The following is a 14235-nucleotide window of genomic DNA, read 5'->3' on the forward strand; positions in this document are numbered from 1 at the left end:
TCCCTCTTTCCTCCTCTCTCCTCTCTGTCTCACTCTCCTCTCCCTGTCCTGCCCCATCCACACACACACACCAGTTATGTTTCTTTACAGAATCCTCAGACATATAATCCCGTAGTTTGGTGAGTCACTTCTCTGAGGGCTTCAAATGGATTCCAGTTTCTCACCACTATAACTATTGCCGCAGTGAACTTTTTCTTATGTGTGAACTTTGTTGGCCCTAATAATGGCCACAGGATAAATTCCCAGGGGTGGAATTGATGGGTGAGGGAATTCTATGATACCTTATAACTGTTGCCAAATCGCCTTTCCGGAGAGACTAAACATATTCCATAGTCACTACACCAAGGGTCTCATTATTTCCTAGCATTGGCCTAAAGAATTTTTTAAAACTCTTCATTTTGAAGCATATGAAATGATAGTTAATATTTTAATTTGCATACATTTCATTATTGATTAGCTTGGTTTTTGAAGAAAGCAGACTCGGGCATCTTATATTGATGCTTTTTATGTCCCTTGTCGATTTATCAACACGGTGCTACATGTGTGCCAACTAAAATACATTACAAAATTAAGCCCTTTGACCATCATGCCAGATGTCAATACATCCTCTGGTTTGTTCTACTGTTTGCTTCATGCTACATTATTATTTATCTGATGATGATCTAATAAGACTTCTGTATAGAAACTTCTAATTTTTTTCCCTTTATGTTGTTTTAATAGTCAAGATGGAAAAAAAAATCACAAGACCTTGGGATGGGTCAGCTGTGAAATCTAGAGCCAGAAATCTAGAGGTCCCCCTGGGGTACATCCTCATCTGATAAGGGGCCACTAAAAGAGTTGGGAGTCTCAACATCTCATCTGTAGCTCCTAGCTATGGGCTATTATGACACTGGATAAGAAATCACTTCCTAAGCTCAACATCACAACTGCTTCTGTGAGTATAAGAAGTGAGGGTGGTAGCCACTCTCCCATTCAGCTCCTGCCTGTCTTCATAAATAAAAAATTTAGCATGTAACTGTGACTTACTTGGGATTAACTTTAGTATTTGGTATTTTATGTGAGCTTCTCCTGGAAATTACAACCCACTTACTTGAAGATTTTCTTTTTGGTTTTGGTTTATGCATTATTTACCTGAACCTTTTTTGTGTTTTGGTTTTGTTTTTTGAGACAGGGTTTCTCTATATAGTCCTGGCTGTCCTGGAACTCCCTCTGTAGACCAGGTTGGCCTCAAACTCAGATATTCGCCTGCCTCTGCCACCTAAGTCTGGGATTAGAGGCAGGCACCACCACTGCCTTGTTTCTTGAACCTTTTTAAACTTTATTTTCATGCAAGATTTATTTTTTTACCTTCATGTACCTTTGTGAACCACATGCACACAATACCTATAGAGTCCAGAAGAGGGCGTTAGATGCCATAGTTAGAGATGAGTTGCCACATAGTGGTAGGACTCAAACCTCGGTCCTCTGTAAGAGCAACAAGTGCTCTTAACCACTGAGCCGTTTCTCCAGTTCCATGAATAGAGAACATCATTATTTACAGGCTCTTCAAATGGTCAAAATGAGGAATCACATTACATAAAGTTAAACAGAGATTAACAATAGGCAAAACATCAGACTGGCTGACATTATTTTGATTTTCTGTGTTGCTTCAGGTTTGGGTTTAACTTAACTGCTTTAACAGCCAACATCTTCTAATGAGCAATGTAGTAGAGTTTACAGACCAATAGTTTCAGAATCAAAACCCCCTAAATTCAAATGTCAGTCCTGAGTCATTTGCCCCAAAACTAACACCTTCGTCCCTTCGTCTCCTCAAGGAATATTATGTGTTCAGTGTGATACTACGTGTAATGGGTAAAGAGGAACACCCATCCCCTTGTTACAACTATGATTCTTTTTTCTTTTTACTTTTTTTTTTTTTTTTTTACTTTTTCTCACTTTTATTTATGACAGATTTCCCCTGATTTCTTCTGGTTAAAAGTTCTTGGAGACAATTTCCATCATCTTTAGCCAATCGGAGAACATAATCATCTGACTCACCCATCCTGCAAATGGCCCCGCAAATAGCATAGGTTTTAAACTGGCCATTAAACTGACTTGTGACCCTGTCAACCTTGGTCACATTCATCTGGATGGACGTGTGGTCCTTGGCACAATGATGCGGTTGCTCGCAGAGCATTTCCACAGCATGAACAGGTCCACGAACTTGCCAGCGTCGTTCTGCATGTCGAGGTCCTGCCTGCTCACTAGGCCGCGGGAGCGCAGAAAGGCACACTATGATTCTTACACAAGACTTGGTGGCCTAAACCATTCGACACATTTTCACAAACACAGTCGTTATACCTTGGGTATGGGAGTCTGGAGAGGGAGCAGGTCACTGGAATCTGCCATTGGCCAGCATATCTTCCTTGAGCGTCAATCTTCTCGTTAGTAGTCAGAGCCTTTGAGAAGATGAAATTACCAAGTACGTGGAACAGTTTCAAAGCCTGGCCACACAATGGTACCGTACACATGGCAGCACCACGCTAGCCTCTTTCATCCTTCATCTTTGGATACTGTATTCTTGACGTGCCCATAGCCTTATAAGATTGGCCAGGTAATGGATGGGAAGCTTCTAGAAAAAGCTACAACAAGAATACTATTGACTCTCCTGTGCTTCTTATTTCCAAGGCTGTTCTCCTGTACCCAAGAACATAACTTCTACTCAGAGGTTCCTCTTCTAAGGCCAGAGATCTTCTGGGCCTTTTTAAAGATTAGGGGCAGCAAGTGCTCCCCACTGATACCGGCCTCTGATGTTACATTAGCGCTCACTTGTTCCCTCAACCTTTCCCCTCCTCCTGGACTCCAGCCACTCCAGCATTAGCCCTTTGAGCACGCTCTGTTTGCAGTCAGGGTGCTGCTATGAATCTCAGCACTGTTGCTTTAACCGATAAGCTAGCTCTTCACAGTACTGTAGCTCTACATATTCATAGGCTCCAAATCCCGGGATTCAGTCAACCACAGATGAAAGTGCGTTAAAAAAAAAAAAATCTAGAAAGTTCCAAAGAAGCCAACCTTTAAACTGCTACATGCCGTGCCCTATGCTGAATCCACATTAATGACATTAACGAAGGGATGTGAGCACGCCCTGCTGTGACCTCCTGCTAGTTCACCCATCATTAGCAGTAGCCTCTCCTCAGTACTCAGTCGAGCACTGTTCAGGTGATGTCTTGTTCATGTACCGCACTTTTAGACCTATGACAACTGAATACAGACATTTTCCTGCCATGTTCCCCAAACAGAACAACTGACATACCATTCAGATTAATTTTACAATTGCAAGTAATCTAGAGACAATTTAAGTACACAGAAGAGTATGTCTACGAAATACTTAAACAAGTGCAAATAACACGCCATTTTTTGTAAAGGACTTTTTACCCAAGGGTATTGGTAACCACGGGGGATCCTGGCACTAATTCCCACTATATATACACCAGTTACTACAGTCTTGGCACCTACACAGCAATGTTCATCTTCCATGTAGGTCTGTGACCTGGTCAAAGTTAAGCAATATTTATGCAGTTTCTTTTTTTTTAAAGAATTAGTTTAACAGTTTCTCTTAAAAGTATAAAATTTCCCCTCAGAAAATTTTATTACTTATTTCTGAATTATCACACATAAATCAAGGGATCTACGGTGGACCTGAAAGTCACTGAAATGGTCTAATTTGGATGACCAAAATGACTTGCTGTCATATATCCTAGCAAAACTCAGCACAGCATGACGCCTCCCAAATCCACGTGACACCACCCAAGTCGCTAGAACTCCGAGCTCCTGTGATGCTTCCTATTAACACATGTTAGGTCCATACCCTTCCAGCTTGGCCATGTTCAGTCTCTCGGAGCTCTGTCCAAAGAGCTCTGGCAAGCTGCTCACCAACACCCAAGTGTGTGAGGAAACCAGAGCTGGGAAGGCCTCTCAACACTGCAAGCTCCCCGGGCTCCTCAAATATTTCTTTCTCATGAAACTTGCCAAGAATAAAATTAAATCCAAAATAAACTCACATGTTTCTGAGGTTGGGATCATTTCATGATGTGTGTGTGTGTGTGTGTGTGTGCGTGCGTGTGTGTGTGTGTGTGTGTGTGTGTGTGTGTGTGTGTGTTGGGGGAGTGGTGGTTTATATAATGGTAGAACTCAAGAAGGCCAGTGGTCCCTGTAAGAATCATTTTGCTCCCAATGTCACTGCAATGGCATTGAAATGGTGCTGCAAAAGGAAATGGGCTATTTGGTACATATTTTTTCTTATTATTGTGCTAAATTTTCTTAACTATAAGAGCAATCTCCAGATTAGAATTTAGAAATCTGTGCTTGAGCAAAGAAATATAAAGCAATTACATATAAATGCAAACTAAAAACCTATATGGAATATATGGAAATGCACATGCTTTGCAAGAGCCAACAGCTCTATCTGGTTGTGATGCCTACAAAACACATCAACAGCCAGCATGGCACAATAAACCCATAGGTGCAGTGGAGGCACTAATACTTAGGCAACAACCAACAACTCTAGTTGGACTGAAGAGCCGCTCAACAAGAAGGAGACCATGCCAGTTACTGGAAAACCTACCTAACTACTCCATGCTAGTAAAATCATGGCCACTGTAAGAGACTCTGGGAAGGCTAATTTACTAAACCAGCATAATCCTTAGCAACAGTATATATGCATTTGTCCTTATATGCACAGATAAGCGTAGTCTCAACTTCTCCTCAAGAAAACTTCTCTTTGCAACAGATGGAGACCAAACTCCAGAAAACCAAGATCAATCAAAATGCAGACTTTTGGAGCCCAGTCCCAAAGAACACATCTACAAAACACTCCCATACCTGAAGCTCAGGAAACGTTGCAGGGGAGGTAGCAAAAAGATCGTAAGAGCCAGAAGATCAGAGGGTTTGCTGTGAGGTTGTGTCTCCTTCTAATATCAGAAGCTACACCCATGAAGTCCTATTAACATGACTGCCCAAACATGAGCTGAACAGCGACGATGTCAATGAACGTGCCAGACTAGAAGGAGAAAAGCCCATGAGGCCATAATCCTATGCAAACGCAGTTGGGGAAAGCTGGGGAGCAATAGAGGTGGTCCTCCCCATGGAAGAGAACGCCAATTTGGTGTTCAATGCCAAATGGTCAGCCCTAAAACATACATACTCCTAACATTATCTAGACTGCACAGATTATATTTAGGAACATATTCAAATATATGCATGTGATAACAATTAGTGAGGAAAGAGGCCAGGGGTTTGAAGAAGAGTTGGAAAGCCTATATGTAAGGGACTGGAGGGAGGAAAAAGAAGCGATAAATATTATAATTAAATTATAATTTAAAAAAAAAGAACACACGTAACTACAAAAGATTTAATCTCCAAATGTCATCTCTTGTTCCAAAATAATTCAGATGAATCATCTAATTTGTGTGGTCCAAACTGCTAGCCACATATGACTATTTAAAATAAAGTTAAACGTAATCTTAAAAACCAAATCTTTAGTCACAGTAGCCATACTTCAAGGGCTTAAGAGCCACCTGTGGTCAGCAGCTACCACCATGAACAGTGACGAGAGACATTGAGTGTTTTCACCCTCATAGTCCTGAATCAAAACACCTTAACCTGTGTGTGAACACATTCCCCTAATGGCACGTCAGTAGTAACAAACGATACTCCACTAACCTGGCTGATCTCATCACTGGCCGCTGTTCTCCATTCCCACTTTCCTTGGCCTTCCCCCTTCAGGGATGCTCTGAAAGTCTGCTAGGGTTAGGATGTGATTCCAGCCAATAGGAAGAAAGACAACCAAAGAATGCATGGGTGGGGAGATGGCTCAGCACTTATAATATGTGCCATGCCAGCAAGAGGGCTAGAATTCTGATCCCCAGAACCCACATAAATGCTGGGTTGGTAGAACAGCTAGCCTGTAATTCCAGCGTCAGAACGCAGAGGTGGGGGGAAGCCTGAAGCAAGCTGCCTAGACAGACTAGACACAGCTGGAAGTTCTGGGGTTGAGACACTGTCTAAAAGAGTAAGGTAGAAGTGTTAAGACTCCTGACATCAACTTCAGGCTTCTATACACACACACACACACACACACCATACATGTGAACACACATACATGCACACCACATATACATATATATACATGAAGAGAGGGGAGGGGGAGAAACATAATGTTAACGGAAATGTACTGGGAATACCAGGGAAATCGCTAACTTCCCTCCTAAAAAAGGTCTTATTTTGTTTCTTCTTCCTTGAATATAAATGTTCTCACCAGAAATTCTGCAGCTTCCTCACACAAGCATATGAGAATGAAGATCAGCATACCAAACTTGACAGTGTGAAAATCTCGAACCTTCAGTTCTGATGACATGCTCAGGGAGCTGACAGATGTGCACCAGCAGCTGCTCATCTCTCCAATTCTGCTTTACTGTTTCTCACTCTAATGTATATTCACTGCTACACTAAAGAGTTTGCATATTTTAAAAATGTGTCCTATTGACCATTAATATTTTTTTCAGGAATCTCCTAAACATATCTTTGACTTGTTTCAAAAATTGGCACGCTTACCTTTGTTGATTTTCAAGATACCAGGCTAGAGAGGTGGCTCGGCGGTTAAGGTGAGGTACTTGCTGCCAAGTCTGACAACCTATATGTGTGTGTATACATATAGATATTGGAAATAGATATGGTTCTATTTGTAAAGCATGTTGAGCAACTACAGACTACATGACCATATACGTGATCTTTGGGTATATCTGGCTACATCCTCTGCTCTAAAACTGTTGCTAGGTAGACACACTCTTTATTGTACAGGTATGGAAATCTATAAGCATCTGAAACACATGTAGATAGATAATTTCACACTCTGTATACTTAAACAAAAAATGTGTCTATTAAAACAATAATGCAATTGCTTAAGCAAAATTTATCTGTTAAAATCACGTTGTCACTGCTTTCCTGACATGATCTTTGAGACTCCTGGGAGGCTCTCTCTGCCCACAGGAATGTCATTGGTGTGTGGAAACCAGCCGTAAGAACTACTGTTGATACAAGCATAACAAGAGTTTAAAAGCCCATAAAACACTCAGTTCTCCATGGGGAAAGACCCTATGCCTTGTGAGTCTTTAACCTTACTTACTGTGAGAGATGTTCCTTATCTCAAAAACACACCAGCCCCTGGAGTGCACTGGTCTGGAGTCTCTTGAAAATACAAGAAAGGCTTACTCTCTTGAACTTGCCTCAGTGACATTCAGGGAAGCCTAGATCCACCCCTAAATTAATTTGTGGTTTGTAAAGTTTCCTTTCATAGGAGGTGTTGAGTCGCAATTTGCAAGAAAGTGAAGGAATCCGTGAATAGCCAGCAGTGAAATCTGTGCTTCGCTCTGGGGCCACATGCTTTCTTTCACTGTAGCACACCTTGTACAGGAGTCCGTTGTCAAGGAACCTTGAAGCCACGTGGCTCTCACAGCTTCATTCTGCACTGCGGTTAGGTATGTTCAAACCCAACTAAAAAAGTGATTAGTGATGGATATTGTCTCAAACAATTGGGGTCATCTGATGATGATAAACAAATTCTTATGTAATGTCTACTCAGTCAAAAATCAAAACAACTCAAATGTGGGCTATCCAAGGTCTTTTAAGTAGCTATGTATGTTTTATATACCACTTGGCTCCTCCCATAGTCGCCACTTACAGATGGGGTAATTTCATCTTTAAATTTTCAGAGGTGAGAGATCCCAACTCAACACCCTGCAACCTATGATGTGGCCTTCAGATTCTGCAATTTGAACTTGGCATAAAGCAGAAGTTTTTGTCAATAACTTGACTCAGGTGATCCATTAAGTTTTATTTAGCTCTTTTACTTACACGTGCAGTACATAGTAGGACTTTTGTGAAAACACAAAGCATGCTGGGAGAAAGCACTGCCTTAAACTTTGTAAAACAACTGTCCCAGGTGATATTTTTCTGATGTCTTGAGTTCTTTGTGTTACTTAACTGTGATGTTTTACCTTAACCTGGGAATGAATGAGAATCTAAAACAAAATAGTCGTTTCTAATGAACTGCCAGAAAGAGTTTAGATGTATCCACGGATAAACTAAAGGTATTTGGAACAGTGACCGTGAGTTGGTGCCCAAAGCATGCCCCATAGTGTACTATGCTATTGTTAGGGTTAGGGAGGGAGAAGAAGATGAAGGAAGGGAAGGAAGAGGTAGAAAGGAATGGATAAAAGAAGGAAAAGATGGAGAGGGAGAGAAAATAAGGGAGAGAGGAGGGGAAAGAGGAAGAGAGACGAAAGAAGGAGGACGGAGCGGGAGAGCTAGAGAGATGCTCTTCAGCAAGTGATCTAGACAGCAGCAGATTTTTAGGTACAGGAACTCCTCAGTAAGTCCTGTGTTTTGCAGTATGAACCCTTCCTGGCCTTCACTGTACGTCCTGACTAAACACTACTCAGATTCAAAACCTGTTTATCTCTTTTGACAATTGAAAGTTTTCCTGTGGATAACATCTATGGACCCCATTTGTATGAAGAACCCTTATGTGATCCCGTTAGTCAGCGCTATGAATCCACCAATTGTTTCAAGAGCCCAGGACCTAATGGAATCTAAATCAACAAGAGGAATTTATTACTGCTTTTGGGGATTTTGTAATATTTGCTTGTGATTTTTTTTTCCTGAGTCAATTGGATTTAAAAAGTATATTTTTTATTTTTTATATCAGATCAGAACCCGATTTTCAAAACCAGCACAACTGAATTTATAAAGAAACATACTTTTTATATACACATAATTTTTATGGAGTATGTATATTTGTGTACTGAGTGTAGGTGGAAACATACATATATTTAAGCAATATCAAATATTGTATATTGTTATGTAAAATATATAACTTTTTTCTTTTGATTTATTTCTATTTCTTTCATGGAACTATAGATTTATTATACTGAAAAGGGTCCCAGAACCTCCTCATAATACAATCATCGAAGTCACCGGACTTTTCTTAGCCTCTGTCATTGTCAATATTGTCAATTAGACAAGATCTAGGATCACCTGGCATAAAAGACCCTGGGCATGCAGTTGAGGGGTTATGTAGTTAATTTAGGTGGGAAGACCCCGCTGAAGTATGAAGAGACTGGGCCGTGGGTTGAGGACAGACCTTGCCATGGGCTGAGAGCAGACCATGCAGTGGGCTGAGGTTCCAGACTGTAAATAGGTTGAACACCACCCTCATCACTCCCTGCCTCAAACTTCTGCCACCATGATGAACTAGATATACTCTTAAACTGAGAGTCAAAGTAAATCCATTCTTCCTTTAGCTATACACACACACACACACACACACACACACACACACACACACATGCACACTCACATACATACATATGCAGACACACACACACAAGCACACATTCTCACACATGCGCGCACACACACAAGAAAGCCAGAAGGAAGCCTCGGAATTCTTCTATCTTTGACTGTGAGACTGAGTCTTTCACTGGCTTGGATCTGGTTGAGTAGCAAGGCTGGGTGGTCAGGGAGCCCTAAGATTCTATCTGTTTCCACCACCACAGTCCTGGGTTGGGGAGTCGCCAACATCTGCCACCATGCCTGGCTTTCTTACTTAGGTTCTTGAACTTCAACTCAAGACAGTGCTTACATGGTAAGCATTTTACTGACTGACACATCTACTCAGAAGCATTTAACCTTCTTAACAATCATGGAAGCCTCGCATAGAGAAAATCAGTCATGTCAGGTAGTCTTATCCAGGCAAAAAAACCAAAACAGGAACAAGGAACAAATGCATTCATCTCTCTCCACCACTTTGCACATAGAAACTGTATCAGAAGGCCCCACAGTGAACTTCCACAGGCAGCCAGTATAACCAATGAGGCCAACCATGAACAGGCAAGGTCTGTTTAAGGAAGGCGCAGACTTCCGATTCAGTGATCTGAGACCCAAGCCCTCACTTTGGTTTATAGGGGAGTCACTCAACTCCCAAATTGGCCTTATGTTGTAATTTCATTCCATTGTTGGACATACTCACCCGGGGAGTAAGTTATCATATGAGCATGTCTCATCCCCATCGCATTGATTATGTCGCAAAGAAACCACTTGCTTAGCATCTGACAGGCAACCCACATTTAACTTATACACTTTCCAGCCCTGTCAGGAAATAAACACAGTGGAGATCAGGCATTCTGGGACACCTGTCTATGGCTACTTCCCTGGTTGAGAAGTAGAGCCAGAAAAAAAGTTGTGTGGCTTTGGGGACACTTGGATTTTAATGGTAAAGGAGAACTCTTGCAACTACACTGGCACTCCCAGACTTTCATGGGGGTCCCCCGTAATATGTCTTAATGTATGCTTCCACCACTGCATCTTATAGTCTAGACACAGAATGTCATTTCCAGAACTCACCTCCTACGTCTCTCTTCCCTTTCCATCTTAGTGCATTAAGGTTTCTATAAAAAATGCCACAGTCTGGTTAATTCAAGAAGAACAGCAGGGGCTGGACAAATGGCTCAGTGCTTGAGAGTACTGGTTATTCTTCTAGAGGCCCTGGGTTCCATACAATGGCTCACAACTGTCTGTAACTCCAGTACCAGGAGATACAATGCTCTCTTCTGGCTTCTGCAGGCAACTGGGCATGCACACAGTACACAGACATCTACGCAGACAAAACATTTATATACATAAATTCATAAGTAAATTTTTAAGTAGAAAGAAAAAAATCGCAGGAATGTCTTCTTTTCCAGTTGTGGAGGCTGGGAAGTTCAAGATCAAGGAAGCAGCAGTTCAGCTTCCTGCTGAGGGCTACATCCTCTGGAAGTGAGAAATATCCTTTTATAGCAGGAGGTAGGTCAGGTGAGCGGAACACTGTGGAAGGCCATTAACCCCATTCACGAGGAAAGCACTTACAATAGAGTCACAACCTAACGCCATCCCATGTTAAGTTTAACAATCAAACCTGGAGCAGACACATGTAAACATAGTTTCCTGTTTACTGTTCAGTTCAAGCCTGCTCAGTTCAAGCCTGAGCAGAGATTGTCATCAGAAAGAGGACATCTCCCAATGTTCCCCTCTCTCATCCAGCTTCATCTTCCCCCATCCCACAAAAGCACGTAAATGTGCACGTGTCCTCTCCACAAACACATGTGTTCCTCTGAGACTCGCACCGGAGGGAAACTGTTAAAAAATATGAGTTTCGTGAAAGGTGTGTGGGAACGGCTTCATTGCAAACTGAGGCCACAGAAAATAATTCTGAACTGAAATCGAAGGATGTGGTTCTCAAGTCAGCCTCTCATCTTGCAGCCACAGAAACAACCCAGTGTTCCATTTCTTCACAAAGTTGAATTGGTTCAATTCATCTAAGAAGTGCCAAAGCCCTTACTATCAGAGAGGACACCAGGGGAAGGCAGTGGGAGTCTTTGTAAACCACCAGCCCTTAGCTTGATTTTTGTTACAAAATTTAAAAAAAAAATAAAACAGAATGGTTAATTTGTCTGTATAATTACACAAATTATTGAAATGGGATTATCTGTTAACCAATCTATTTAATAACATCTTCTTTCATAATATAATTAGAATTATTCTCAACAGACGAGTTGTTAGTTATTCAAAGCAGAATGGGAAATTTTACGAGGACAGGGAGATGGCAAGGATGAGGGTTGTATGAAGTGTTCTAGTATGGAACTTTCAGGGACTCAAGGCATGTGACAAGGTCTTGGAAGCCCTGAGTAACTCAAGATATCTGTGTATGAACATGGTTTCAGAGGCGAGGCAGGGTCAATAGAGATGAAAATCGAGTTGAAACGAGGAATTAGAGAAGTAGACAATTTTCAAGTTCAAGTGCCTAGAAGAAAGCAGTGCACTGAATCTGGGGAGCAAATTACACCATAGAAAATAACTATAAAACTTGCTTTCTCATGAGAACACTTGTTGTGAGTCAATTAGTTACGTTTATTGATGATTACAGTGAACTTTGTTGTATGATCTACTAAAATGCCCTAAGAGGCGCCTCCCTTGAAAGGCAATGAGTTACAGGTTATTACGAGGAAATGGTCACAAAGTGCTGACAAATGTCTAGATTGCAGATGCTACAGGAGTAATCTGCACAGAGGTCAAGGTAGTCAGAGGCTTGAAGACTCCTCATGAACCTCCAGAAGAAACTCCAAGCTACAGACATTTGAGTCTAGTGAGGCCCATTTTAGATTTCTGACAACCTGACCCATTTACATAATGCCTTTGTATTATTTTAAGCCACTGTATTTTCAATAATTTACTACATCAGTACCAACAGATATACATAGCATTCTCGGGTTTCAGGGATTGGGGAGATGAGAAGACAATGAGGAAATTTGGATGATTACAGACAAGAGTTGATTGAATAAAATGCCCAGAGGATCACATCAGCAGGCCTGGAGGTTCTGGTGAGAAGGCCACATCAAGGGGTCTAGTCTGAAAGACTATTGCTAATGTAGCAAGTGAAGTATTTGGGGCACCTAGCATGGGTGTGACATATCAACCCCTCAACAAATATTAACCACTACTCCTACATCACTGATGACCATAAGTCCAATTTCCTGCATCCTGGACGTTCAGCTTATTAAGCCCATGATGTCAGGGGGACAAATGCCATCTCTCCCTCTGATTTTCAACTGTCGTTGGCTCCTCTAGACCCTTGCCAGTCTTAACCCTACACTTTCTCGGAAAAATTGTTCTTCCCCTCTACCCCTCCTTGCCTACAAGTGTAGTTTTTCCCTAAATCGCTCCCACTCAAACCTCAGTACACAGCTAGACACAGGGAGTGGGGGAGCTCTCAGGAGTGACTTCCTTCCCGAGAAAATGGTACTAAAATCAGACAGAGAAAGAGAGACAGAGAGAGCAGCAACACTTTTCATGCAATAGAAAAACAATCAGGAAAAGGTCAGGGACAAAGCTATTCCTGTGTTTGTGACCACATGTGGTATGAGAAACGAGGGCGGAGGACATAGACTCAAGGGAAAGGAGAGAAAGAGAAACTATGCCCATTCTACAGTGAGTCTCCTTAAAATTGAAAGCTACCCTAGCAGAAGGGGAATGTGATCAACATTTTTGAAGTAATTATATACTTACCTATCCTTTCTCCTCAACTGCACGCATGCATATGTGCACACCTACACACATACACTTTTCTTAATTTTAGGAATGCCTGACAAACATTCAGTTATTGAAGTGGATCGTGGGAAGGAAGTCTGTGGGATTACTAATACTGCAATTAATTAGTATTGACTCTATAATTCATTTATACTGACGTACACAGAGTGAAATCAATTGTTCCCTTTTAAATCAATGTCCTTCTTTTATTCTCCTCTGCTAAATTGAATCTGCTTGATGGGAATGATGGGGCTAACATAAAAGTAACTGGTAACTTTAAAGGTTACTTTCAATGTTTTGTTTTTCTATTGCCATATGGTCACATTAAAATGCAATTTAGGGAACCTCTTCCTCTTGCTTACTATGCTGTGTCTTGTTTAAAACATCATGTCTTTCTTTTTAATTGGCGGTGGTTAAGAAAACAAAATGCCTTAGAGGTAGAGTCCTCCATTCTCATGAATGAAACCTTAAAAGCTATCTTTCATCAACCACTAAAGCTTTTAAAGTAAGGAGGGAGAGCTTCAATCCATAGGAAGGGGTCTCCATTCAAGCAGTAACTGCTTTTGAAATCATCCAACTGCATAGATACTGCCTCTGCTACTTAAAATGCCAAACCGCATTGCCACTCAGTTGATTTTGGAAAAGCTTCAAAACCACAAACCAGAGCCCAAAGATCAGTTGAATTTACTACTTCCACAATAAGATAAGAAAAGAAAGCTTCCAAAGAAAAGAAGCTGCAAACATTTGTTTACAAAAGCAATAAAATTTCATGTTCATGCTCCTTGATCAAGGTAGCTTTAGATATTCATCTAAAGGGGAGGTGGAATGAGCCACAGATAAATGAGTAAGATAGAAGTTTATCTACAAGCACATGAGCTTTGGTTCTACTTCTTGAATAACTTAAGAAGAAACCAACTGGCTACATATGCAGGGATAGAAGATGACAGGCCAGTCTGAAGTCTTAGGTAGTACCAGCTGGAGACGATGGCCTCAAAGTTAGCACTAACTGACCAGCATTAAAATCCTAGAGCCATTACTAAAGTTGTCAGTGACCAACATCTTCCTCTTTGTAAAACA

General features: G+C 41.3%; 2 protein-coding genes across 4 annotated transcripts in view; both read right to left on the reverse strand.

Moving 5' to 3' along the window:
• Pid1 (phosphotyrosine interaction domain containing 1) overlaps window positions 1-14235 on the reverse strand; it is a 227200-nt gene that overhangs the window by 179933 nt on the left and 33032 nt on the right. The window lies entirely within an intron of this gene.
• Window positions 1972-2536, reverse strand: LOC125413140 (small ribosomal subunit protein eS21). The gene is given in 3 exon segments (XM_048454354.3): window positions 1972-1995; window positions 1997-2151; window positions 2154-2536. Coding segments are annotated over 3 exon segments (249 nt in total). The 5' UTR covers window positions 2224-2536.

Source organism: Myodes glareolus, chromosome 1 (genome assembly GCF_982192425.1).
Source record: "Myodes glareolus chromosome 1, mMyoGla1.1, whole genome shotgun sequence".
Lineage (NCBI taxonomy): Eukaryota > Metazoa > Chordata > Mammalia > Rodentia > Cricetidae > Myodes > Myodes glareolus.